General features: G+C 52.0%; 1 protein-coding gene across 3 annotated transcripts in view; it reads right to left on the bottom strand.

Annotated features, from left to right (window-relative positions):
• The window catches only part of RAI1 (retinoic acid induced 1), a 172,478-nt gene that overhangs the window by 9,421 nt on the left and 140,680 nt on the right, over positions 1-22,377 (bottom strand). For all 3 annotated transcript variants that reach the window (XM_048492604.1, XM_048492606.1, XM_048492605.1), the window contains 3 exons: positions 10,409-16,092; positions 1,923-2,016; positions 548-597 (listed from right to left, as the gene is read on the bottom strand). In XM_048492604.1, coding sequence (XP_048348561.1) covers positions 548-597; positions 1,923-2,016; positions 10,409-16,075 — 5,811 coding nt within the window. In that variant the 5' untranslated portion in view covers positions 16,076-16,092. The remainder of the gene's footprint in view (positions 1-547; positions 598-1,922; positions 2,017-10,408; positions 16,093-22,377) is intronic.

The following is a 22,377-nucleotide window of genomic DNA, read 5'->3' as shown; positions in this document are numbered from 1 at the left end:
ACAAGTCCAAGGTCACCCAGCAGGCTTCATGTGGCGGAGGGGGGGAAACAAACCCGTTCACCATATAAGAGTCCGCTGCTTATGTGGAGGAGTGGGGACTCGAACCCGGTTCTCCAGATTGGAGCCTTTTGCCCTTAACCACTACCCAACGCTGAGCATCTAAGTTGGCTGAATTCTGTACATCCTTTTATTTTGTAAGCTGCTGGTTCCTAGAGAGACAGCATAAGACTTTTCTAGATAAATAACGGATCCTTTCTACATTTTTCCTAGGATTGTGCAGAATTACAGACTAGGAAAATACCCCTGGCAACAGCAAGCTAATAAAGCATGGGTTTTTTTTTTTTGCATGCACAAGGTCCCTGATTCAAATCCCGAACATCTTTGTTTCAAGGGAACGGAAATAAACCACGCAAGCAGAGTTGACAGTTACAAATGACCCCTAGAAATGATAGCTGTCCAGGGACTCAGGATTCAGGCAGCAAAGTCTAGGAGAGTCGCCTGTTGTTTCTATCGCTCTGGCAAAAGAGAAAAGGGTCTTTTGACCTACCTTATGTTTGGGACAGTTGAGAGAGAAGGTCTCTTCAGTTAACAAACAACCTGCAAATGGAGAAGAGGAGTCGAATGAATTGGCTCGTCGTCCTTTTTGTGCTGCTTCAGCTGTTCTGTTGTGGGCACCAGAGGCCCGGTCAAGGGGTCCCTCCCCCCCACCCCACGACTTTGTCCTCTCCTTCCGCCTCTGCCACGCCTCTTCTGGCTGGCCAGCTTCCCTGCCAGACAACCCCTTTGAGCAAGATGAACGGGTTAAGTGTTCCCGTCCCCCCCCCAAAGGTCCCCCCATCAATTGGCCTGTGACATTGAACTCTAGGATCAACCGGGGTCAGCATCAAACCTGGAACTGGCCCCAGGATCAACGGTCACATTTTCTCCACTTCGAAGGCAACTAGATCCGAGCGGAAGTCTGGTCTTTGACTGGGAGATCAGTCCGCACATGCAGAATAATGCACTTCCAATCCACTTTGAAGCTGGATTTTGCTGTGCGGAATAGCAAAATCCACTTGCAAACAATTGCGAATGTGGATTGAATGTGCATGTATGCGCAGAAGGGACCTAAGACCAAGAAGCCGAGAGAGTTCCAAGTGTTCCTTCTCCTTTTAAGGGTTCCTCCTTTTCAGGAGGGAAAAGGACAGAATAAGAACGAGGCAGGAGGGAGCGAAGGAAAGAAAAACACACAGGGAGGCAGGCAATTGCGGGAATGCAATTAAAAGGGGGTGCAGGGGGCCACGTGGATCCCAAATCCACAAAAGCTGCGGATTGCGTGGGGTTGAAGAACAAGTATCGGCAACTGCTACTTGCGGGGATGCGAAGGAGACATTCCCTCTTCCAAACGATTACTGTGGCACCCGTCGGCCTAATGTTGCAGATAACTTGCTACCCGAAATATAAAATAAGTGTGTGTGGGGGGGGGAGGGGGTTGTCTCGCTATTTTAAGTTCCAGACGGTAACTGTATACACCTGCGTAAAATAACTAGATTCAAGTACTGTGCCACCTTAGATACCTGGTATCCGACAGAGGGGGCATTGACTCTTGAAAGCTCATCTCTAGCAAAATCTAAGATGCTGGATTCAAATCTAGCTATTGTAAAGTAGAGCTTCTACAGAACCAAACTACAGATACAGGGGAAGGTTGCTACTGGAATTCTTGCTTGATCTCGCCTGATTCTTTCGTTCCTCCCGTCTTGTACACTGCTTATGCCATAATTCCCGGCAACTTTCTCTGTGGACAAGATGGCCCCCTCCTCCCTCTTCTACTGGTGGATCAACTGGTTGGATCCAACCAATGGCATCACATCTGTGCCCCCCCCCCCGACCCCAGTGATCCAAACACTTATACAAGCCATTCCACTGAACGGGGGTATTTTTACCTGTATCGATGGCACACGTGTAATGAAATGTTTGGGCACAATCCTTATGGCAACAGCCGACAGTCGCTCCCACTTGCTGACAACTGGAACATCTCTGCCATTGTTAGGGGAAAAGAAGAAGAAGAAGCCATCCTTATTTATATTACATTGTATTTTAATTGATGGTGCTCTTTATACTGTTCACCGCCCTGAGCCCTTCGGGGGAGGGCGGTTTATAAACCTAATAAATAAATAAATAAATAAACCCCATCAGAAAGAGCAACATAGGTGTTCAATTTTGCCAAGGTGGCAACAGCCATGCGGTCAGGATAGTTTGGACGCATACAGCTCTGGTGCTCGGTGGTGTGTGGTGGGTGTATTCTCCCCCACTCCGATCCTCACACTACCATAGAGAGGGCCAATTCTCAAAGGGTACCCTGAGTTGTTCAATGCTCCAGACGCTGAAAATGTTTCATTCTCCTCCATAGGCTGCCCACATGATGCTCCATGCTTTATAATAATGGCAGCAAGACCTTGCAGTGAGGATCTCCCAGTTCAAGAGTGCATGTGTTGAGCATGCGAGCAAGAAATTATGCACAAAACCTAAATACGAGGTATCTTTCTTGTACGATTTCCGAACCATCTTTAATGATCCCTGACAAAAAAATGGTTTCCCAGTAAAGTGGTGGGCTGTTCTGCCACACCAAGATTAACATTTGGAAGGGGCGGCTAAGAAGCCCTGCTAAGATTGCTTGATGAACCACGCTGGAGCAAGAATGTACCCTGAATTGCTAGAAGAAGATTACCAGGACAGGAAGGGTTTTTAGGGAATGACCTCAAAGGGTACCTCAAAGGGAGAGGCTGACAAATTATAGGATGGCAGCGATTTCTATATCTACCATACTCAGATTTTATCACCTGGCCTTCAAGTTCCCAGAAACAGAGCCAAGAGGGGAGGAAGTATACCACACCTGATTCTCTGCTCTCTTTTTGAGGGCCACTATTAAGACACTTCTTTTCACTTCCAGCTCTGCCAGTGCTGGTGCCAGTTACGGCTAGAACGAGTGTCCAAATCAGAACCCTCAAACGGCTATTCATCCAATTGGGTTCAGTCTCTGCTTAGACGCAGGCCAATGACCAACTGGCGGTTCTTTCTCAGAATGATACATGAACAACAAAACACAAAGGCCGATCACTCACCAGCACTCTGGTGTGTGGTGGGACTGGGAGTGCTTCGGAGCAAGATGTCTTGCCCCAACACACTTCCTCTTTATGGCGCAGCGAGAGAGCAGATGCGTCGGGGCAAAAAATGCTGTCTCAAGACACTTCCTCTTTGCGGTGCACCTAGAGAGGAGGCGCATCGGGGTAAGAGCTCTCGTCCCGATGTGCGCCCTCTTGCCTCGCGCATGCTTCTCGCTTTTTGCGGGGAAAGTGAGAGCACTTCCAGCGCAACTTTTCACGCCAGAGCAGGATGAGGGCGGGGAACAGTCTGTAGCGGGTAATTGGCCAAGGTGGTCACAAACGAAGGCAAAACACGAAACGATAAAAAAGAGGGCAAATCCCAACCAATGCCCTGATTTTCTGTTCAGTTTCAAATTTAGGTGTTCAGGATGATTATTTTTTTAACGCTCCTTCCGATAATATCCATATTGTTTCGCTGCTGCTTGGCCCCTTGTTTCTTCTTTACCCTCGCTGTCCTTGCCCTCTTAACTCTTTACTCTGATTGGCTGTTGCTGACTAATGCGCATTTGCAGAGGCCGTCACAAGGAAACCGCTGACGTGACTCTGTCACGCCATGCTCGTCAACAAAATGTATGTGGGCTTCCGCGACTGGAAGAAATAAAAAAGATGGCACCAAGAAATGCCAGACTGTGGGACAGAATGGCAAAGAATGCTGGGGCTGTGTGTTAGAATTACCCATCTGAATAAATTGGCAAAAAGTTCTGGATCAAAAAAGGCGCGTCTCTAACCGAAGAGATCCGCTGCGCCCAAATGGATCCAGTGTTCGTTCAACGTTTTTGGAAAGGGCTCACCAAGTTTCATGGTGCAGGACAACGGCTACCGTCATACTAACTAAATTAAACCTCTATCTAGAGACGCTATATCTCTGAGGACTGGTTAGTACACACTGCCTTGCTTGTGATCTTCCGAAGCGTCCGTTCGGTGAGAGAGCAGGATCTAGCAAAGGCAAATGTCAAGTTTTTTATGCCCAAACACTGGGTGGAGGATACTGTTTATGAGTGCACACAGAACACCCTGCTCATAAGCACTTCGCCTAGGCCCGTGGTGGCGAACCTTTGGCACTCCAGATGTTATGGACTACAATTCCCATCAGCCCCTGCCAGCATGGCCAATTGTAGTCCATGAACATCTGGAGTGCCAAAGGTTCGCCACCACGGGCCTAGACGGCTGAATGGTACATGTGCTAAACCACACCTGGAGAGCATCACAAGTGCCAGGTGTAAACACACAGAGGCCATCTGAAATGGATTATTTCATACTAGTTTAAAGCCAAAAGAAAGCCCTTGGAGGCCTAACCGATCATCCCAGAATATTAATTTTAAAGCGGCCCTTCTGTATTACGTGTCTCACATACTTTTTGATTCCGGGGCGTGGGTAAATCACCCACACAATTGTGTTTCATCTGTGCCTGGTCATGGTTTATATGAACTTTGCCCAAACTGAGACTAGCTCGGAAGCGCTCTCCCACACGTACCTGCATTAGAAGAAGGAATGCTGCCAGACTTCCAGAGCAAGGCCATTGGGGTTATGTCCCCTAGAACAGTGATGGCGAACCTTTTCGAGACCGAGTGCCCAAACTGCAACCCAAAACCCACTTATTTATTGCAAAGTGCCAACATGGCAATTTAACCTGAATACTGAGGTTTTAGTATAGAAAAAACAGTTGGCTCCAAGACATGCGTTACTCAGGAGTAAGCTTGGTGGTAGTCAGTGGCTTTACGTTGAAGCAACTGTGCAACGTTTCGAACGGGTGAATCACGACCCTAGGAGGGTTTACTCAGAAGCAAACCCCATTGCCAGCCGTAAACCCGAAGCTTACTCCCAGATAAAGCGATCATGCTTTTTGTTCTTCCCGTATGAAAATCAGTGGGGGTTTGAATACTTGGCCGCTTAACAGGGTTACCTACACTGCTTCCCCAAAACTAGGTCTTAGGTTTAATGCTAATAATCTCCCTGAAATAATTACACTATTATCACATGACAAACTCTGTGCACGCGTGCCCACAGAGAGGGCTCTGAGTGCCACCTCTGGCACCAGTGCCATAGGTTCGCCACCACTGCCCTAGAATATGGAATTCCTTCTCTTGGGAGACTTGTTACGCCTCCTCTTTAATGGCCTTCCAGAACTCTGATTCTGGAGGTTAGTCGGTATGTCCTGTCCCTGACTGCTTGCTTTCAAAAAACCTGGTATGATTAGATTAAGGAGATGTCGAGTCTGCTGACCAGAACAGTGGTCTGTCTAGTCCAGCATCCTGTCTCATACACTCTCTGACACTGGAGGGCCAAAGGCATCAGAGGTCTTCCTCTGAGAAGAACATCTGTAGACCCCTGCGAGATCAGACAAGTGGTCCATCTAGTCCAGCATCTTGTTTTACACAGTGGCCAACCAGTTCATCTGGAGGACCAACAACAGGGCATTGAGGCTGAGGCCTTCTCTGATAAGAACTCAGAAGAGCCCTGCTGGATCAGACCAGGGAGGGTCCATCTAGTCCAGTATTCCATCTCACACTGGCCAACCAGATCCACTGGTGGTCCAACAACAGGGCATGGAGGGTAGAGGACTTCCCCTGAGAAGAACCTCAAAACAACCCCTCGGATTGGACCAGGGAGGGTACATCTAGTCCAGCATCCCATCTCACACAGTGGCCAAGTAGTTGTCCTGCAGGACCAACGAATAGGGCAGAAAAGCCCAAGGCCTTCCTCTGATATTGCCCTGGTGGCGAACCTTTGGCACTCCAGATGTTATGGACTACAACTCCCATCAGACCCTGCCAGAATGGCCAATTGGCCATGTTGGCAGGGGCTGATGGGAATTGTAGTCCATAACATCTGGAGTGCCAAAGGTTCGCCACCACGGCCCTATTCTGTATATGGAGGTTCTCTTTAATCACCACTGCTAGCAGCAACGGATGGAACTTTTCTCCTTGAAGCTATCCAGCCATCTATTCATGGCTAATACCACTGGCAACAAACTCCACAGTTTAACTGCTCTTTCAATAAAGAAATCTTCCCTCTCCTCCGTCCTTGAGTCGCCAGACTGATTCTACTACGGGTTTTTCATAGATGGCCGTTTTACGCCTTCCCCTCGTCTGTTGCTGTTTTTAATTTATGTTTTTCTGCTGCTATCTTCCACAGATCCATTTCACTTTTTTTTAAAAAAAAGCTTTCATTTTTAAAATCTGCTTTCAGTCTCATTTTAACATCAGAAAGGCACAGGGCACATTTCCTAAATATCTCCTACCGCTGAGCTGGTGTTTGGGTAGCATGGGCTCCCTTGATACACGTCGGCAGCGGATGGGTACATGAATGCATGAAAAGTTTTACATGTGTCCTGCATCCTATCTAAGTTATGTCCCACTCTAGGCAGGTAATAATCACTGCATCTGGCCCCAGTGTGAATAGGAGTGAACATTTTGGAAGAGTCTGGGGTCATTTTGTCTTGTCCAGTGCAAACCACTGCCCTGTGACCAACTAAGTGGCTGGCCAGGTCTCGGCTTCTTTCAAAGCGTTGTCTCCGTTCACAAAAGCAAAGGGTGAACTTTCAGCCCACCAACTGGCGAGCAAGACCACTGAGTGCCAGGGAGCCTTAATTTCCACACAAAACTTTCCAAATTTCACTGGCCAACCGTATCACCGGCACACCGGGGAAATCTCACTTTCGCATAGCAGCCGGGAGGTCCCCCAACCTGGAAGTATTGCTCAGGGTTAAGGTGTGAGTGGGTGTCTGGGACTCACACACGGATTACGGAATATGGGCTTGCAGGGAAAAGGATGTCTTGGATCAGTGTGTGAGAGTCCAGGCATTGTTGGGTAGCTGCCAAAGTCCCATCTCCCTTTGGAAGCCTCACCCCATGCAGCAGAAGTGACTCCAGGTTACGCTTTCTGGGTGCTCTAACACGGCACTGGGTTCCTGGGTGCCCCTTTCTTTCCTGTCTCTCTCAGCCTGCATGAAGTCATCACAGGTGGAAGTAAAGGTCTCCTTTTCTTTATTCCCTCCTCCTCGGCCAGGTACTTGAGTGGGGGGGGGGGAGCAGTCTTCACGTACCAGCTCAAGAAGCTGATGGTGGCTGCCTCGAGCCACAGTGGAGAGAAGCCCCCTCTAACAGTGCCACGCTAAGCCCCACAAGGGATGCAATGGCTGCCATGCAGAGGGGCAGTCCCGTGTCACCTCCCCATAATTCCCTGGTAAAAGACGGCCTGGACAGATGAGTGGAAAGCAAAGGCAGCAAAACCAGACACTACTCTTTTGCATGCCCTTATCCAGAGGTGGGATCCAACCAGTTCTCACCACTTCTCTAGAAGTGGGTACTCATTTTTTTCTGAGTGCCGAGAAGGGGTTACTAAAGCAGCCTCCCTGCCCAACAGGGACTGGAGGCGCGTGTGTGCGGCGGCGCCACTGTTTGAATCCCACCACCATCGGAACCTGTAATTAAAATTTTTGGATCCCACCACTGCCCTTATCACTTTGTGCCTGGGTGCTAGGATTCCCAGCTGCCTCTGCAAACATTGGGTAACTTGGGAGGAGGGTGCCTGGGGAGGGCAGAGTTTGGAGAAGTGATGAGATCACTTCTGGGTGACTCTCCAGACTGCCTCTCCTAGTGTCTATGATCTTTACCACAGAGACTTCCTAAGCTGTCACTCTGCGGAGACCATTTTCTTATCCCACTTCTCAGTTCTTCGGAGGTAAGACATTGGGGCCGGGGGCAGGTAAATGCCCACCTGTGTGTGTGTGTGTGTGTGTTTGTGTGGGAAATGGGATGGCCACTGAAAGGGGGCCTGCCAGACAACCCTCGAAAGCCCTTGCTGCATGACACAATTTGTGGAAGGGAACAAGACCGGAGAACCGAGGGTATTCCTGGTCAGTGGACAACTGCTGACTGAAAACAGGAGACAGGTGGGGGAAGGCCTTGGCCAATTGTGTGTCAGACCTGGCATCATGGGATAAGCATGGTTGCCACGAAAAGTGGCAGCCGTAAGGCATCACTAGGTTCAGAGTTTTCCTGCTCCTGCTCTGCTTAAGAACATAAGAACATAAGAACAAGCCAGCTGGATCAGACCAGAGTCCATCTAGTCCAGCACTCTGCTACTCGCAGTGGCCCACCAGGTGCCTTTGGGAGCTCACAGGCAGGAGGTGAAAGCAATGGCCTTAAGAACATACGGAAGAGCCTGCTGGATCAGACCAGAGTCCATCTAGTCCAGCACTCTGCTACTCGCAGTGGCCCACCAGATGCCATTGGGAGCTCACCTGCAGGAGGTGAAAGCAATGGCCTTAAGAACATAAGGAAGAGCCTGCTGGATCAATCTCCAGAGTCCACGTCCAGCACTCTGCTACTCGCAGTGGCCCACCAGGTGCCTTTGGGAGCTCACAGGCAGGAGGTGAAAGCAATGGCCTTAAGAACATAAGGAAGAGCCTGCTGGATCAGACCAGAGTCCATCTAGTCCAGCACTCTGTTCCTCGCAGTGGCCCACCAGGTGCCTTTGGGAGCTCCCATGCAGGAGGTGAAAGCAATGGCCTTCTGCTGCTGCTGCTCCTGAGCACCTGGTCTGCTAAGGCATTTGCAATCTCAGATCAAGGAGGATCAAGATTGGTAGCCATAGATCGACTTCTCCTCCATAAATCTGTCCTAGCCCTTTTTAAAGATATCTAGGTTAGTGGCCACCACCACCTCCTGTGGCAGCATATTCCAAACACCAATCACACGTTGCGTGAAGAAGCTCACCAGTTGCTGCTTGTAAGGGGTGGGGCAACTCTGGGTTCTCATCGCATGCAGAGCTCTTCTGAGCTCTCTCAGCCCCACCTACCTCACAGGATGTTTGTTGTGATGGGGGAAGGGAAAGGAGTTTGTCAGTCTCTTTGAGTCTCCTTATAGGAGAGAAAGGGGAGGTATAAATCCAACTCTTCTTCTTTTGCTAAGGATGAATCTAATGTGCGCAGCGGCAGTCAGGCACTCTACCTAACATCAAGCTACGTACTGAAAGTCAGTAATGGGTGGGAACTCGTGGCCAGTTTTGAGACTCTTTATTTCCCCGGAACTAAAAACCTCGCGTCAAGAAACTTCCCTTTGGCACAGGTAACTTGCTGCCACAATATACAGCCACTAGCTTGCGTGACTTTTGCACAACAAACCCAAGAAGCACAGGCTTTTCGGAAGCGATTAGCTGTGTTAGGGAAATTGAACTTCCATGTTCAGAGGCAGTCTAGCTCTAAATATCAAATGCCTGGAGCCCGCAAGAGAGCAAGACCATTGAAGGTTGTTGTTTTGCTCATGAGTCTCCCAGAACTGTTATGCTGGGTTGGGATGCTGAATTAGATGGACTTCTAATAGGGGCCTTGTCAAATCATGGCTCCATGGTCGGGGTGAACTGAAATTTATTTTGATTGATTGCTAAAGTACTATAACAACAACTACTAGCAGGACCAGGAGGCCGAGAGGTTCTCTTTCAAAATGATGCCAAGGAGCATTATGGGTTGACATGAACCATCAGGGCAAAGGGCTTGATAGCAATTTATGCCCGTTCCACCCTCACTTGACCTCACTGGCCGCTACCAAAGAAGAAGAAGAAGAAGAAGAAGAGGAGGAGTTTGGATTTATATCCCCCCTTTCTCTCCTGCAGGAGACTCAAAGGGGCTGACAATCTCCTTGCCCTTCCCCCCTCACAACAAACACCCTGTGAGGTGGGTGGGGCTGAGAGAGCTCCGAGAAGCTGTGACTAGCCCAAGGTCACCCAGCTGGCGTGTGTGGGAGTGCATAGGCTAATCCGAATTCCCCAGATAAGCCTCCACAGCTCAGGCGGCAGAGCTGGGAATCAAACCCGGTTCCTCCAGATTAGAATGCACCTGCTCTTAACCTCCTACGCCACTGCTGCTCTCAAAAGGACACACATGGTTTCATTTGGGTTTGCGTGAAGCTAGAAACTTTGCCGTTGGCTACTAAACCTAGGCAAATCTTGGCCTTTCTCTCAGAAGACCTCTTCTCGCTTGGTCAGAAGAGTCAGTGACAACTTACGCATCTGACAGACTGCACTGGAGACAGTGACCCTAGTTGGCTAGGGAGCATTCTCTGCCCCCACCCCAATTCCCAATCAAACACCCTAATGGTGGCCAAGCTTGCTTCCATGTTGAGTCATCAGGTGAGGACTCCCCAGTTCATCCCCGCCCCCCCCCCCGAAAAACCAAAGTTTGGCCTGCTCCTTTCGGCTTGCACAAGTAGGCCGCTCTGCAGTGTCGGCGGCCTACAACCGTACACTAAAGGAGGCACTCTTACCACATTGGCAGACATCTTTATTGCCTCCTGCAGTCCATAGAGCTTCCCCGCCACCAGGTAAACCCCAGCTGTCCATATTGCGCAGCCCTCGTGGACCCAGTGTTCTTGCGTGTCTCCGGCCGGCTCTGGTGGCGGCGACTCGGCTTTCCCGCACTCGTGCCTCCTCGGCTTCTCGGCGGTTGCTGCCACCACCTCCTCTCCCTCTGTCCTCTCATCGCAGCAGTAGCAGCTTTGTAGTTTCCTAAACATCCCCCTCGAACTGGAGCGGAGAGAGCCCTGTTTCGCTGAGTCAGCACCACTGTCCGACCTTGGCGGCTTTCCACCCGACGTACTAGTTGCACAATTATTATCTGTCGCTTTGAGCAGTCGATCCGCCAGAGGAGGCGACGAAGGCTCTTCCCCCAGTGCCTCTACTTTGATTTTCTCCTTCAGCCTCGACTTTTTTTTCGGCAGGCAGTCCTCAGGATAATACGGCCCGCAGAGGTCCCCCTGGTCTTTATAATTGGCTGGGTTCCGGCACAGGCAGCAGACCAGGCAGCTGGTGTTGAGGGTCTTGGAGACCACCGGGCCGAGGTGCATGGTAGACGACAGAGGTAGAATGGCCTGGGGCTGCAGTAGCGCAGTCCTCGAATGTTCACCCCGGCTGGGCGAAGAACGCAGCTCGTTGTGGAGCTTGGCCTCTTCGGCCGGGCAGTTCACGACGGTGCACGTGGTGACAAACTCGTCCCGCTTCTCGACCCGAACGTACGGTGAGAACGGGGGTGCCCGGCTGTCAGACCGCAGTCGCTTGCACGACACGTACTTCAGCCGGATTTCTGGCTCGGCGGGGCTCAGCAGCGGGGTCTGCTGGTGCCGCCTCTTGGTCCGGCTCTTACACCTCGAGGGCACGCTTTTGGCCTTCCGGCGGCTGAGGCGCTTCCTTTGTCTCTTCGTGTAGCCATTGTAGTTGGTGTGGTTGGCGCGCTGCCTCGGTGCACGGGTTGAGGCCTGGGAGGCTTTTCCCTCTGAGCTCTCGGCGTTGCCGAAGCCTTTGTCCTCGGCCTTGGGCTTCTTTCCCTCCCTTTGTCTCTCGTCCACTTTCTCTCCTGCTGCCACTACAGCCACCTTCTCTCTGGACACCAGTAGCAGAGCGGAACTCAGGTGAGGGCAATTGTCCAAGCTATGTTTGGCCGCCCGGAAGGCCGCGGTTTTCCCTTTTCTGTTCCTTTTCTTGGGCAGCAGGCCGGTGCCGCTGGCAGCCATGCCGTCGCCGCTGTGCTGCAGTGTCTCGGGAGATGAATAGGCCTCACCCTTGAAACAGTTGGCGGACAGTTTCTTACTGTTCATTAGTTTCCCTCTGAAGGATCTGTTGTTCGGGTTTCTGCATAATTGCTCGGCTGCCTGAGCAGCGGGAGCCTTTTGTGACACAGCCGGGTTTAATGGCCTGGCTTCCCCCATGGCTGGGGTGCCGCCTGCATTCTTTGAGGCCTGCTCTTTCTCCAGCAGGGAAGGGCTCACCGGATTACTGTGCGAGGTGGCTGTGGCGGCAATGGTGGCTGAGACCGCGGCGGCAGCGGTTTTGCAGGCAAACTTTTTCAAATTGGGAGAGGTTATCTTCTGGACGATTGCCTCCAGCTTCAGGCCCCGGCCTTTCCTTGGGGGCAGCACTTTCGTCTTGATGGCTGCCTGTAAGCCAGCCCGGGAGGTGATTTTGATGCAGACCGTGGGGTTCTCTTTCACCGGAGGGGACTTCGCCAGCGCTTCGCAGGCATTCTTCGGAGCCGCCTTAACTTTGGGAACTGAGGAGAACCTCTTCAACAAGCCAGGATCGGCTTCTGGCTTTTCCTCCCTCCCAGGGTTGCTCTGGCTACTGCTCCTCAAAACCAAGTTCCTCTTTTTGGCCGGAACTTGGGGGATGAAGGTCGACTTCCTTTTCAAGGCGTGAAGTGGCCGCTCGGACAATTTGGAGCCGATTCCGGGCCTGGCTTTAGCCAGCTTCATTCTCTTGGCCAGTTTGGTCTCCTTCGCAGGCTGGCTTTGTGGGCTGAACTTGAAAGGCCCCGGCAGGTGGCTGTTGGGGTGGAGCTTCTTGCTGGCTTTCCCATCCTTGAGCCCCGTGTCCACGGCAGCTTTCTCTCTCCTCCTCTTGGTGTGGAAGACCTCCTGGGTCCGGGTGCGGGAGCGGAGGATCATGAACTGCTGATCTTTCGTTTCCATCTCTTGCGGATCAGCTTCTTTGGCCTTCTGACAAGCCAAGTCTTCATTTTGGGCCACATCAGGGACCAACGGGGGAGGAAGGTCACTCGGCTTGGGCGAAGGCTTCCCGTTGGGCTTCCTGGCTTTGAAAGCGGCTCTGGGTTTCGGGGCACAAGCTGACTTCTTCCCCAGCTTTTCTTGGAGGGCCGAGGTCTTGGAGCCTTCCAGAGGATCCGGCATCCTCGGTTCAGTCAAGGCAGTGAACGAACGGGTACACATCCGAGCCGGCAGGCCCTCAGCTGGAAACCTGGGCGTCTGGCCGAGGGCACTCTTACTTGGCATTTCGATCAGATTATTGGGCCCTGCGCATGCGTTGGCGGCCATGCCAGCTGCCTGGGTAGCTGTACATGGGCTGGCCATGGGCTTCTCCGATTCCTCTCCCCCCGACAACCTACTTGGGGCTTTCTTGCTCCGAAGACTCTTGCCCATAGAGGTTGGTTCTGATACACTAAGACCCTTTTCCAGAGGAGACTGTTTCTTCCCTGGCAAGGCTGCAGGAGCTTCCGACTTTTCGATACGGGGTTCTTCCCCTCCTGCCACCTCCTCCTCTGGCTTCAAGTGGGACAGAGAAGACTCAAACCAACTTTTGACTTTTGTTTCGGTGCCAACCGCTGGGCCTAAAAGGATGACGGACTGATCTGAGAACTGCGAGGAGGGGGCCGCGTTCTTCTCAACCACGTTTGCTGACCCTTCTGCCGAACCCGGTGTTTCTTGGAGGGAGAGGGCTGGGGCATTCTCGGCAGGTTTGGGAGTGAATGCGTCATAGGTCATAGACTTCTGCTCAGAACTCGCTAAGTCACACAGAGATGAATACTCTTCCGGTTCCAAATCAGATTCTTTCAAGTCCGGAGAGGACATCATTGGGAGTTCACTGAAATCTCCTCCAGAGCAGGAGTGCCGGGATGTGTCCTCGAGCCAACGCTCGTCCGCCCTCGTGGCCTCATCATACGTTAAGTTTTCCCCCTTGTTGGCTGGCTGCTGACTGAATGTCTCGGCGTGCTCTGTCTCAGCTGGCTGTTCACTGTTGCAAAGGCTAAGGCAACAAGCATTTTTTTTCTCCTTGCAGCCCTCGCTTAGCTTGCCGGAAAACAAACTCTTAGGAAGGTCTGACGCTTGGAGGCTAGACCCAAGCTCTTTCCACGTGTCGCTGAGGTTCTCGTCCGGCCAGTCGAAATTCTCCATGGCGTTTTCAGAACCCACGGAATTGGCGGTGGCGTTTGAATAGCAGCTAAAGCTGGTGGCCTCGGAGCCGGAGGTGACCGTCGAGACATTGGGTTTGGTGGGGTATCCGACTGAGCTGGTCGTTTTTATTGAACCCTTGGTGTCTGCTGCTGTAAATGCCACCTGGGAATTGTCATAAACCTCCTCGGTGAAGTTCTTTTGATTATTTGCTCCCAAAGTTTTGTCTAACTTCAGAGGTTCTGCAAGGGTACTTGAGTCTCCCTGGTTGGACCATGGGCTCTTGACCACCGCATCCAGGCAAGTTCGGTGATTCTCTAAGTGGAAGGGGGATTTGTCCGGGTCTTTGCTCGGCACAGGGGAATTGGCCCAGCCTTTGTCTGCTTTCTCGTTGATCGCGTCTTGCAAACCTATGATTTCGGACGCAAGCTCCTCCTGGGAAAGGGCGCTGAGGAGCAGTCTGGGGCAGTCCCGTTCGCTGGCCACAAACTTGGTAAAAGTCTCCAGCGGCAGGCTGGCGTGGATGCTGTGGAAGGAGTCGTCCGACTTGGTGGACATGTTGTCTGGAGACGTCACGGAGCACGTGGAAACGGACTCGGGTTTGGTCTTGGAGTTGCTGTTGACGCGGGCCGGGCTGCGGCTTTGATTACAATACAGGAAGCCTCGTTCCAACTGGTCCTCGGAACCGCTCAGGTAATCGGCCTCCTGGGTTTCAGCGTGGACAGACTGTGGGGTGCCGAGGGGGTCGGAGAGAGGAGTCCCCGCTTGCTCAGCGGAGTAATTGTTGCCTTCGGGGCTGCAGTGCTGGCTTTTGAGTTGCTCTGGGGTCCGCGGGGAATTTTTGAGGCCTTTCTTCTGGGCCATGCCTGCAGACTTGGCAAGGAGAAGCTGCTGGACAGTGTTGGAAATGTTCTCGACTTGAGAGGTGAGCGCAGACAAGCTTTGGAGGCTCAAATCTGAGAGGAGGTTCTCGGGGATCTTCTCCTTTGGCAAGTTCTTGCAGTTCCCGGCAGGTTGAGCATCGGGGCTGGCCCCGTCGGTTGGCGAAGGGTTCAGCAAAGGCATAAAGTGGCTGTGGTCAGCAAGACTGGCTGGGAACGTCCCCGTGCTCAGAGACTGTTGGCTGTATTGGAAGTTCTCCAAATTGGGCATTAACGGAGAAGGGGTAGAGCTATAGGACGGGGACCGGCCGACCGAACGGGCCGGGGAATGGCCAGAATTGGGGCTGAAGGTTTGGTAATACTGGTCCGGCGTCCTCACTGGAGCATCGGCTTGGCAGTAGCTCTGGCCTGGCTGGTTGTAATGTTGGTACTTGGCCAGGCTCTGATAGTGAAGCGCTTCTTGGGCATGGTGTCGCCCTTGCAGGGTCGGCTGCTGGGGTGGCTGCTGCTGCTGCTGCTGCTGCTGCTCGTAGCTGAGGCGGTTGGCCTGGTATCCGTGCAGGCTCTGGACCCGCTGCCCAGTGGGCAAGGGCGTGGCATTTCCGAGTGCCCTTTCGTGTGACGCTGCCGAGGGGGCGTTGCAGCTTTTGTAGGAATGAGTGCCTTGGCTCCCGCTCTGGACAGACGAATATGTCGAGGAAGGTGGGAACGACTGGGAATGCTGGGGGAAGTGGGGGCCCTGCGTGAACGGCATGGGGGAGGGAACGTCATTTTGGAGCTTCTGTCGGGGGATCTTGGGGTAGGTCAAGGCCGACTGCTGCTGCTGCTGCTGCTGCTGGGGCGGTGGCGGAGGCTGCTGCGGGAGGTGTAGGGAGTGAGTTCGGAACGGGAGCTGAGGGGCTTGCTCGTGGTACTGCCGGCTGCCCGAGGGAGCGGCCGTCTTTTTCATTAAGTTTTCCTCATACTTCGCCACTCCTCCTGGTAGAGGTTGCGGGGGTGGCTGCTGCGGCTGTGGCTGCTGCGTCCCCCAGGCCTGAAGGCCTTCCTCCCCAGAATAGCGGGCTGGGTAGGGGCTGCTCTCTTGGACGGTGTAATTTGGAAAGGATGTCGGCCTGCCTGGCAGCTGCTGGCCGCGCAATTGCTTATTTCCCCGGTGGTACTTCTCCACGGCACTGTTCTCGCCGTACCCCTGGTAAGGCAGCTGCGGCGGCTGGCCGTAGTACTCCTTCACCACCAGCCGCTGCTGTTCACAGTGCGGGGCCGCTTGGCTGTGATGTCTGTAATTCTCCAGGCGTGCTGAATCCTGCGAAGAAGTCGCCGGGTAGTTCGGCTGGTTGCCGTGGAAACCACACCTTTCGCGAAAGGACTGCATGGCCGGGCGTCAGTTATCTACGAAGAGAAGCAGAGAGACAAGCCGATTCAAATGACATTCTCTTTTCTCCTCTCCCCCCCCCCCCCCCCCCACCCCCGGCGTATATTTTCGTCAGGCTGTTTTGCAAAGACGAAACAAAAACACAACACCATGCAGGGGCTGGCTATGCATTTGTAAAAAACAAAATGGAAGGAAAATGGAGTCTTGTTAAAACCCTGTGCAACATAATAACATAAGAAAGAGCCTTCTGGATCAGACCAGAGTCCATCCAGTCCAGCACTCTGCTCCTCGCAGTGGCCCACCAGGTGCCTTTGGGAGCTCACAGGCAGGAGGTGAAAGCAAGGGCCTTAAGAACATAAGAAAGAGCCTTCTGGATCAGACCAGAGTCCATCTAGTCCAGCTCTCTGCTACTTGCAGTGGCCCCCCAGGTGGCTTTGGGAGCTCACAGGCAGGATGTGAACGCAATGGCCTTCTGCGGCTGCTGCTCCCGAGCACCTGGTCTGCTAAGGCCTTTACACTCTCAGATCAAGGAGGATCAAGATTGGTCAGCGTTTGATCAATATTGATCAACATTTCGACTGGAAAGTGGGAGAGGACACGGCAGCAGATTCTCTTGGTTGTTTTTGCTTGCCTCTTTACTGCTCAACTGGGGGAAATGTTTGCAATGCCAAAGCTTGGTGGGAGCCACTGAGACCCGGATGAGCTTGGGGGAGGCGGAAGTTGATGCACGTTGGCGTGTTGTCATCACACCTCTGACAACCTTCCTCTGCATATGTTTCCCCTCCCTTCGCCACTCAGGTGGAGGAGTGGGGAATCAAACCCGGTTCTCCAGACTAGAATCCACCTGCTGTCAACCACTACACCACGCTGGCTCTCAACAAAACATAAACGTAGGTCTATTATCTTCTTGTTTCCAACTGGGGCCTGGAGATCTTTTGAGATTTACAACCTGGAGGGGAGGACTGCTCTGTAGGGTAGTCCCTATGCTGCCACCTTCCCGCAAGCCCCACCCCAAAATCTCCATGGATTTGCCTCCCAGAAACTGGTCACTGTAATCCTTTTTCCATCCAGAGGCTAAACATCTAGAGAGGAATGTATTGTGGAAGGCTTTCACGGCCAGATTCAACTGGTGGTTGTGGGTTTTCCGGGCTGTGTGGCCGTGGTCTGGTAGATCTCGTTCCTAATGTTTCGACTGCATCTGCGGCCAGCATCTTCAGAGGTGTATCCCAGAGGGAAGTGTGTGACTTGACACAGGTTCTGGTGCTTGAATGCCAACAGGGAGATAAAGAGGCCGTGGGGTCAAGTGGTCAGACAGGAAGTGAGCCCCGTTTCTTGTTCTCTTCAGCAACCCAAACACCCAGTCATTGGGTACAGACAAGTCCCCACTCCACCATGGAAACTCTCTGAGTGACCTGGGGCTAGTCACACACTCTTGAGCTAACCCACCTCGCAGGGATGTTGTGAGGGTAAAATGGAAAAGACAATTGGGTGCTGTGTGGTTTCCGGGCTGTATGGCCGTGTTCTAGCAGCATTCTCTCCTGACGTTTCGCCTGCATCAGATGCCAGCCACAGATGCAGGCGAAACGTCAGGAGAGAATGCTGCTAGAACACGCCCATACAGCCCGGAAACCACACAGCACCCAAGTGATTCCGGCCGTGAAAGCCTTCGACAATACATGGAAAAGACAATGATGTATGTTGCTTTTGGTCTGCAACAGGGGGCGAGGTATGAATGAACTAAGCAAAATAAATCTAAGTAGCCAGCGGTCCCTGGAATTCCCCCCCCCCAAAAAAAATCTTTGCCTCCTGAAAAGTCACTGAGTGGAGAGATTCTCCCCCTCCCTCCATCCACCTTCCTTGGGGATTTCGGAGTTTTATAATCCTGTTAGGACGCCTGAGATTTTCGGTTTTGTTTTGCTTGTTTGCAGATTCACCAGATCTAGCTGAGATGCTCCCTCCAACCCCCCCCCTTGTCGCCCCCCCCCACACTGTGATAGCTCCTGACTGACATGCTCTGCGATTGGTGCAGGACCATCTGGAACCTGTCTGCTCCTCGCAACAGACGTCGATTAGGGAAGCAGCGGAGAACAGCAACCATAAAAACAGTGTTGAGCTCTGAAGCCTGCAGTTGTGCTGGGAATGGGTGGTGGTGGTGGGGGGGACGACCTGTATTTTTGTTGACAAGTTGCAGATTCTGGGGGAGAGGAAACAGGATTAAGCAGAGATGGATCCCTGCTGCATTGCGCGGTGGCCAAGGCAGCTGTTCCAGATGTATCCGAGGGGAACCAGAACGTGTGATTCTTTGTCTTGGTCTGTTTGTTTTAACCTTAGCTGTTAAACAAAAATGAGAAACTGCCTGATACAGACACAGAGGCTGAGGAGGAGGAGGAGGAGGAGGAGGAGGAGGAGGAGAAGAAGAAGAAGAAGAAGAAGAAGAAGAAAGAGAAGGAGGAAGAGGAGGAGAGTTGGATTGATACCCTGCTTTACTTCAAGAAGAAGAAGAAGAGTTTGGATTTATATCCCCCCTTTCTCTCCTGTAGGAGACTCAAGGGGGCTTACAATCTCCTTGCCCTTCCCCCCTCACAACAACCACCCTGTGAGGTAGGTGGGGCTGAGAGAGCTCCGAGAAGCTGTGACTAGCCCAAGGTCACCCAGCTGGCGTGTGTGGGAGTGTACAGAATAGAATAGAATAGAATAGAATAGAATCTTTATTGGCCAAGTGTGATTGGACACACAAGGAATTTGTCTCCGGTGCTGAATTCTGAATTCCCCAGATAAGCCTCCACAGCTCAGGTGGCAGAGCGGGGAATCAAACCCGGTTCCTCCAGATTAGATACACGAGCTCTTAACCTCCTACGCCACTGCTGAAGAAAGAGAAGGAGGAGGAAGAGGAGGAGGAGAGTTGGATTGATACCCTGCTTTACTTCAAGACTTGCTGAGATCATGCTACACCCTTCCACATCCCAATGGCTAAGAAATACTTTAAACAAATCAACAAACAAATTAATAAATAAGGTCACCATATGTCGGAAGTGACCTGACGGCACTTAACACATCTCAGAAATCTAGCTCTGCCGGGGGGTGTATTTGATGCCCTGTCTCGGCTATGCTGGATCTCTTGTTGCGGGGAGGTTGAAAGCCGGGGCGGGGCCGGGGGGACATATTCCAAAACGGGATTCTCTGACACAAGCAGCCTCAAGTGGCCCATACATGTGGGAAGCTACCATAAAAGCACACTTTCCGGTATGACGCAACAAGGCACCGTGGCAAAAGCGTGGCTTCCCCGCAGTGCAAAAGTTAGCTCAGGGAGGCCACACCGGCCCCTCCTACTCCACACCCATTTGCCACGACCGCCATTTTGTCAAGATCCGGGAAAAGCCGCAAAACTTTCGCCGGGCTTGTCTGCCTCCGCCTTTTGCCTGCCTGCCTTGTACATCTGCGCAAAATTACGTTGCGGCCTTTGCGAGTCCCAGATTGCTTTCGTTTCACGCTGCGAGTCCTGTGGAGATCATTAGCGTCACCGAGCTCTGTGCTCACTTATTTATTTGCACCAAAAAAAAAAGAAAAAAGAAAAACCAGAAAGGAGGGGAAAATGAAAGCAGAAAAACACCACTCTAAAAAGAACCCATGGGTATAAATCACATGACTAGATTCGTGCCAGGAGCACCTTAAGAGGACCAACGAGTTTTTGGGAATAAATTATGACCCTACACAGCTCCCACTATTACCCATCTGACAAAGGGCCTTTGACCCTTGAAAGCTCATACCCTACAAAGCCTGCGGCCCTCTACAATGGCACTGAATTCAAATCTAGGTCTTCTGAATTCGAATCTAGCTCTTCCACAGCAGACCAAAATCGCTACCCTCTGAAATGAGTATTTATTGAGGTGTAACTTGAGGGAGCGGGACCTGGAGCACGAGAGCGCGTGGCCACGTGCGCCTCTCGAAAGGGTCCCTGAACATTCATTGGTTGTTGCTGCGGCGGATGAACGCCCCTACCTCTCTGGAATTATGGGCACAACAACAGGTCAAGCGGGCCTGGATAATCTCACTTAGCTGCTTATCCCTTCCCCATCCCCTTTCTTGCAACCCGGCTCTCCTGCATTACAGCTGGATTTCCCAAAGCGCGGCGGCAGCAGTCAGAATGCGGCGAGAGCATATATCTCCCTGAAAAGACAGTTCAATTAAAATACGGCATAAGAGCTTTGCTCTGTAGCAACCTGGCGCACGAATCGCGGCTCACATTCCTGCTCCGCTCCCTTTTCTTGTCCCGATGAAGTGGGAAGAGGGGGGAAGGGAGGCAGAGCCGTGTGTGTCTGAGCCAGAGAACCAGAGGAACAAAGCGTAGAAATCAAAGGCGCTCAGAGCAGAGCCCCCCCACGCAGAACTGGGTTCGAGGCACGAGCACAGCTTGAGACGGTGACGTGCTTTGAGGGGCTCCAGTTTCTCCTTCTTTTCCTTATAGGAAAAAAAATGTGATTATTAGTTTTCTGGGCTGGAGAACGAAGGGGGGCTGAGCTGGGTTGAGCGTGGGGGGGGGGGAGGCCCCAACGTGGCCCAGCCTTTGAAATTGCCTATCCAGAGAAATCTCTTATCGTATCTTTAATTTATATACTGCCGTCCCCTGAAAGGCTCAGGGAGGTGCACAGCAACATAAACTACAACAAAACATCATAACAAAAGCATAACATCGTATGCATAGAATCAAAAGCATAGAATCTCTGGGCTATTGTAAGAAAACAGCCAAAGGGATACCTCCGTCCTTTGCTTTGGCTTCCTGAGGAGGGTGGGTATAAATGCACTGTCGAGTGGCAACCAGCCTACAGTGACCCCAGGAAGGGGTTTTCTAGGCACCTGAGAAGCAGAGGTGGTTTGCCATCGCCTTCCTCTGCAGCAGGGGCGTAACGAGGCAGCCCTGGGCAAACTGTAGCCCTGGGCAAAACCTGAGTTGGATGCCCCCCCCCCCCAACATGGGCGGCCACTCCACCACGACCAAATTTGTTTTTGCACCAGGATATTGGTGCCTACAGGGGGTGAAGTTTTTAGACATATCAGCACCAAAATTTCAGCATATCACCAGGAGACTGTCCTTATGCTACTCCCCAAGTTTGGTGAGGTTTGGTTCAAGGAGTCCAAAGTTATGGACTCCCAAAGGGGGTGCCCCATCCCCCATTGTTTCCAATGGGAGCTAATAGGAGATGGGGGCTACAGTTTTGAGGGTCCATAACTTTGGCCCTCCTGAACCAAACTGCACCAAACCTGGGGGGTATCATCAGGGCAGTCACCTGATGAGACCCTGAAAGTTTTGAGACTGTGCCTTCAGAAATGTGCCCCCCCCCCAGCCTGCAACCCCCATGGACAGCAATACAGAAAACTCACCCCAGAACAAAGATTCTTGGGCAAATTTCTGGGATGTTCCTGCAGGGGGGGCTTTTATTGATGTATTGGCACCAAAATTTCAGGGTATCATCTGTAAACTGGCCTTATGGTACCCCCTAAATTTGGTGCAGTTTGGTTTAGGGGGTCCAAAGTTATGGACCCTCAAAGGGGGTACCCCATCCCACATTCTTTGCTAAGGAGATGTGGCTACCCTTTGAGGGTCCATAACTTTGGCCCCCCTGAACCAAACTGCACCAAACCTTGGGGGTGCCATCATGACAGTATCCAGATGATACCCTGAAATTTTGGTGCTGATACATCCAAGAATGCCCTCCCTGCAGGAACATCCCGAAATTTGCCCAAGAATCTTTGTTCTGCATTGAGTTTTCTGCATTGCTGTCAATGGGGGTTGCAGGCTGGGGGGGCACATTTTTGAAGGCACAGTCTCAAAACTTTCAGGGTCTCATCGGAAGACTGCCCTAATGATTCCCCCCAGGTTTGGTGAAGTTTGGTTCAGGGGGGGCAAAGTTATGGACCCTCAAAACTGTAGCCCCCATCTCCTATTAACTCCCATTGGAAACAATGGGGGATAGGGGCACCCCTTTTAGGAGTCCATAACTTTGGACTCCCTGAACCAAACCTCACCAAACTTGGGGGGTAGCATAAGGACAGTCTCCTGATGATACGCTGAAATTTTGGTGCTGCTAGCCTAAAAACTGCGCCTCCTGCCGGCCAAAAATGGAAAACCACTAAAAATACCCAAAAACGAACCCAGCATTTTGTTGCCCCCCACAAGGTGATGCCCTGGGCAGCTGCCCACCTTGCCCAATGGGCATTACGCCAGTGCTCTGCAGAGCCTTCCTTGGTGGTCTCCCATCCAAGTAGTGACCCTGCTTACCTTCCAACTTGCGTCGACCCCAGCA

The sequence above is a fragment of the Sphaerodactylus townsendi genome, linkage group LG04, assembly GCF_021028975.2.
Source record: "Sphaerodactylus townsendi isolate TG3544 linkage group LG04, MPM_Stown_v2.3, whole genome shotgun sequence".
Lineage (NCBI taxonomy): Eukaryota > Metazoa > Chordata > Lepidosauria > Squamata > Sphaerodactylidae > Sphaerodactylus > Sphaerodactylus townsendi.
The sequence above is the reverse complement of the archived record's forward strand: the minus strand, read 5'-3'. Positions and strand labels throughout refer to the sequence as shown.